General features: G+C 43.0%; 2 protein-coding genes across 2 annotated transcripts in view; both read left to right on the forward strand.

Moving 5' to 3' along the window:
* SARC_10766 (hypothetical protein) overlaps positions 1–1,662 on the forward strand; it is a gene marked incomplete at both ends in the record, with an annotated part of 10,163 nt that extends 8,501 nt beyond the window's left edge. The window contains 2 exons of the mRNA XM_014295176.1: positions 198–369; positions 1,490–1,662. Of these exons, the coding sequence (XP_014150651.1) occupies positions 198–369; positions 1,490–1,662 (345 nt within the window). The remainder of the gene's footprint in view (positions 1–197; positions 370–1,489) is intronic.
* A 3,164-nt stretch (positions 1,663–4,826) lies between these two features.
* Positions 4,827–5,192, forward strand: part of SARC_10767 (hypothetical protein) — a gene marked incomplete at both ends in the record, with an annotated part of 1,172 nt that continues 806 nt past the window's right edge. The window contains one exon of the mRNA XM_014295177.1: positions 4,827–5,074. Coding sequence (XP_014150652.1) covers positions 4,827–5,074 — 248 coding nt within the window. The remainder of the gene's footprint in view (positions 5,075–5,192) is intronic.

The raw sequence follows: 5,192 nt of genomic DNA on the forward strand, positions 1-5,192 counted from the left end.
ACACATACACATACTACACACACACACACATATATATATATATATACTAATATATACATATATATATATATATATATATATATATATATATGTATATATATATTTTATATATATATATATATGTACACATATATGTGTACATAATTATATGTATGTCTATATGTCTATGTCTTTATTTATATATGTTTGGCTTATAGCCTTTGCCCACCGTTCACGCACCCAGGAACACGACGCTAGTATCCACTTTTTGTTGGAGACTAAGCCTAAGCCCGAGTACTTCAACGATGACATCACACGTCGTGTAGCGCGCATGCAGGCCGTTATTGGACTGGGACGGGTGATCCGCGACAGAAACACTTTGCCCGTCAAGTAGGTGTCAATAACGCAGGCGTGCGCATCATTGTTAGAGATGTAAATCCAAATTATGTTGGCATGATAGGGACGTGTAGGGTTTGGGTGTATTTGTAAACGCTCGAATATGTTGTGGCTGATAGGAGAATGAAACGCCTTGCCCGTCAAGTAGGCGTTATTCGAGATATGATCGGAAATAAGTTTGTATACGCTTGAATACATGGTTGATTGATGGCATACCAACTTGCCTGTCGAGTAGGTGTCAGAAACACATGCTTGTGCGTTAATGGTTGAGAAGTGTGTGTACTTTAGGGTGATGCAGATGATAATGTGTTTATACCCGCTCGAAACTGTGAGTGATAGGAAACCGAAGAACCATGCCGGTCAAGTAGTTGTTATGCTTTGTGTTTATGGGACAGGTTCTGGTAGTAGCCGCGTATCTAATACACCCAGCTCTGCACGTCTCGTGGTCGGGTGTTGTCATGGAAACCGAAGCATCTTTGCTGTTTATGTAGGTGTCAATAAGACCTGTATGCGCGAGTATGCCAGAGCTGTATCTGTATTGTGTTTAAAGGTATGATTGTATATCAGTATATGCGCATGTATATTCTGAGTGATAGGAGACCGAAACAATTACTCTGTCAAGTAATTTCTGATCACACGTGCGTGTGCGAGAACGGTACCAATAGGTGTGTGTTTTGAAGTGTGATATAAGTGTGATGTGAACTATCGATCTGGATCATAGACGTGTGTCAGATGAGTATATATGCTGTGTATCGATCTGAGACGACACCACATAGCTAGTCATGTAATTGCCAAAAGCAAATGAGGTTTTGTGTGTCATAACATCACTTGAATCTCTCGCTCTCTCGTTCGTTCTCGTCAGGAACTAGGACTTCCATGACACCTGCCAACTTACTTCTCTTTATCCTTGCCCCCGATACTTTCAAGACTCCCTTGACACACTCGCGTCCCTACTTCATACACTGACACCATATCAAACGACTAATTTGCGAGTGCTTATATTGCTTGCGCTGTGCATTAACACACACACACACACATACAAACACAAACACAAACACACCCAAACATACACACACACGCACACACTCCCACACCACTCTTGTAATACCCACAGATACCCTCTCAAGGAGCTGGTAGTGCTGCACTCTGACGAGCAATATCTGGAGGATGTGCAATCCATGGCGTTCTACATCAAGAGTGAGCTCAACATCAACCAATTGATCACCTCCAACGACGAAGCCAAGTACGGCATCAGCCTGCGCGCAACCGTAGACTTCAAGAAACTCGGTAAGACTAGTGGGGGGGGGGGTCTAATGTTGTTGTGTTTCTTGTTGAGTGTGTGCGGTGTGGCTATAGACGGATGGATTTGTGTTTATTGTACTCGGTACTGTGGACTGTCCTTAGCTCGTAGACTGGTTATGGGAGTGCGCTGGGTTGACTTGTATGTGAGATGCAAATAGACGGGTAGTTACAGGGCCAGCTGACGCGCCACGGGGGACATTAGAAACTGGATAACGTACATACACATTTGTGCGCGCTTGCAAAGGCTGTGGTTGTTTATGAATTCAATAATTGGTTGATCGTTGTACGTAAGAGACCAGGCAAGGACGAGGAGAAGGTCAAGGCTATCCACACGCTCGCTAGTCACACATACGTCAATAGAAACTCACATGCACTCAAATACTTTGAATTTAATACTTTATTAGTCATTGTACGTAAGCGACTAGGCAAGGACATTAAGAAGCACAGCACTAGTCACACTCCTTACAACCAGAACTAGTAGTTGCGAAACACATACACTTGATACTTTCCACTCAAGTATATCTGGTTCGTTGTAGGTAAGCGACTGGGTAAGGACATGAAGAAGGTCAGCACCGCTGTGGCCAAGATGGACTCGCCTGCGTGCCGTGAGTATGCGGCGAAGGGCTCACTCACTGTTGAGGGCCACACTCTGGAGGGTGACGACATCACGGTGTGTTTTAGGTGTTCTGCTTAGGTATGCAGTGCATGTACGTGTGTTGTATGATAGACTTGTACTTGTGTTGAATGGTAGGCGTCGTGTTTGTCAGTATATATATATATATATATATATATATATATTTGATGTGAATGCGTGTGCTTCCGGGTCTGCATAGAGCTACAGTGGTGTATAGTATGTATGCTTAGATGTGCGTCAAAAATCCAGGTAGTAACATGCATACAAATGAAGATTTATTTTCTTTTTTTGAGACTGACATGCCATATCGTATTGCAACACAGCTCATCCAAGTGTTTGGCAACGAACAAGGGGACCACACATACGCACACAACTCAGACAACGATGTGCTCTGTCTTCTGGACACGCATCTGACCGAAGAGTTGAAGTCCGAGGGTCTTGCGCGTGAGATCATCAGTCGTGTACAGAAGGCCCGAAAAACAGTACGTATCTCAATGCATGTTGGAGACTTGGTTATTAGTTTCAGACGTGTTTATTATATATATATATATGATTGATATGTATCAATCGAACTTGATTAAGTATTTACTTCCATTAGTACCCAATTTTAATCTCTTTATGCTTTGTCCGTTTGCATAGGCGAATGTTGAGCCTCTGGATCCACTCAACATTGTGTATACTTTCTCTGACGATGCCGCGAATGACGAGCTGAAGAAGGTAAGTCTGGAACCTGGCTCTAATCTGAGCGGTCATACTGTATATTCCTTTTCTTCCATGGCCTATTGCAAACCTTTTGCTTTTGAAGAAGGCTGGTCGTATTTGGAGTCGTAAAGATTGTGACCGTCTCTGGTACAGATAAAACTTCACAGGAGTGTAGAGGATGATATTTTTATGTTCCAATCAGCGATAATCGAGAAACAGTTATACTAATTATCTAATTAACTTATTTTATACTCCGCAAACAGGTTTGTGAGTCTCACAAAGACTTCATCGAGAACCTGATCCGCAATCCATTCGTTGCCAAGGCTGCGGCACCCCCAACAAACGTTGCGCTATTTGAAGAGGACTGTACCATCAACGAAGGCACTGTGACTCTAGCTGTGCACAGACGAGAAAGTTAAATAAATAACTCATCCAGTTTGTGCTACTTTGCGGTGTACGAAGACAGATTCAACAGTACACTTCTCTGTCGTCTAGGCTTTTATCAGAAAAAACGATTATTTTTGCTACATGTATGGTGGATACAGATTTTATTAAGAATGCTTTTTTGCTCGTGTTTGGTGGTACATATGTGATATGAACCGACTTTAATCATTAAAAAAAATGCTTTGTTGCTACGTGTATGTGTGGTGGTATGTGGTACATAACGTATAGCACTGAGTGCTGGCGGCTTTCGCACATTTGAAATAAAAATCTGGGCCGTATGTACCGAAAAATTACCCTGGCTCAGAAACCTTGGATCAGGTCTCACATGCGAGTTAACGTAAATAAATGCTAAGTATAACCTGACTGGAAAATCGGGCTATATGTGCACAGGACAGGAGAGGTGACCCCTCCTTTTGGTTGCCTCAAGCGTAGCCACCAAGTTTCCTGACAATTTCAAGGGAGTGCGTTTAGTTCGAGTTAAGGCTCTTACATAATACATAATTATGCAGGCGTTGTGTAGAGCTATCGGGTTCACGATAAGATTCACTTTCGTAGTTACATATTCCGCGGCCAGCAAGTCTGCGATAGATCTCTCACCATCACAAACGGAAAGCGGCCGTTTATATAGCTAGTAGTATGTCGGCTCCACGGCAATTGATTGTCCATAGTAGGATATTCGTATGGAATGCACTAGAGTATGCATCCTTGTGGTTCTAATACGTTTTAAACGGAATGTTATTCTTTTAGTTCCCCTGTTCTCTAGAGACATGAATTTGACTCAAATCATCAATACTACACACACAAGAATATTGATACAGACAAGAACATTTTAATCAAAACTGTTACTTCGGATAATACGCGCTAGGATATCTGTCTTACTATCAACTACCGTTCGATTACTCGCAGGTACCGGACAGTCATGTAATAATACTTTGATGTAGCATATTTAATGTAACCGAGCAAGCATGCAACGTAGCGAGCTATTAGTGTGGAGCTGTTTAAATAAGGATCTGACTCAGACTGAGACTCCTGAAGCGACACAGTCAAGATATGGTCATCACTTTTTGGATTTCGCCGAATGCCGGTCTCCCATTGGTTGATGGACGACTTTACGTCGTCTTACGCCCTTTGCGGAGGCGATGCGCTATGTACTGTACTACGAGTGGTCTGTCACAAGTTCAACTCGCGAGTGTTTCAGTATTCTGCGCTGAGTGCGCTCAGCAAGAACATACATTTCTTATATGATCATTGTTCTGAAAAGAAGCTGCTGAGTGAGGGCTACTTGCAAATTGAAACGCACTAAAATACATACAACCGGGAAAGTGCACACAGTGTAATTCCTTCGAACTAGCCCAGACTCGACAAAGTTATGGGTATGGCCGCGGCAGACGAGGAGAGCAGTCGCACTGCACCTCTAGAAGTTGATAGTCATAGCCACCAAGATAATGGCAAGAAGCAAGGCTTGGACGTTGACAAAGATGAGATAGTGACTGATAACACGCTCAATGTGGACGTGCGGGGGTTGGGCCCAGACCTTAGTGAGATTCCGAAAATAGGCCCTACTAGCGAGCCCAATCCAAAGGACACCTCGAGTATCTTCTCACAGTTTACCTGGTCGTAAGTAGAGTTGTTTAAGCGCAGGATTCTACATGAAATCAACTACACACACATGCACACACACACAAACACACACACACACACACAGATACACACACACACACACACACACACACAC

The sequence above is a fragment of the Sphaeroforma arctica genome, assembly GCF_001186125.1.
Source record: "Sphaeroforma arctica JP610 unplaced genomic scaffold supercont1.1381, whole genome shotgun sequence".
Lineage (NCBI taxonomy): Eukaryota > Ichthyosporea > Ichthyophonida > Sphaeroforma > Sphaeroforma arctica.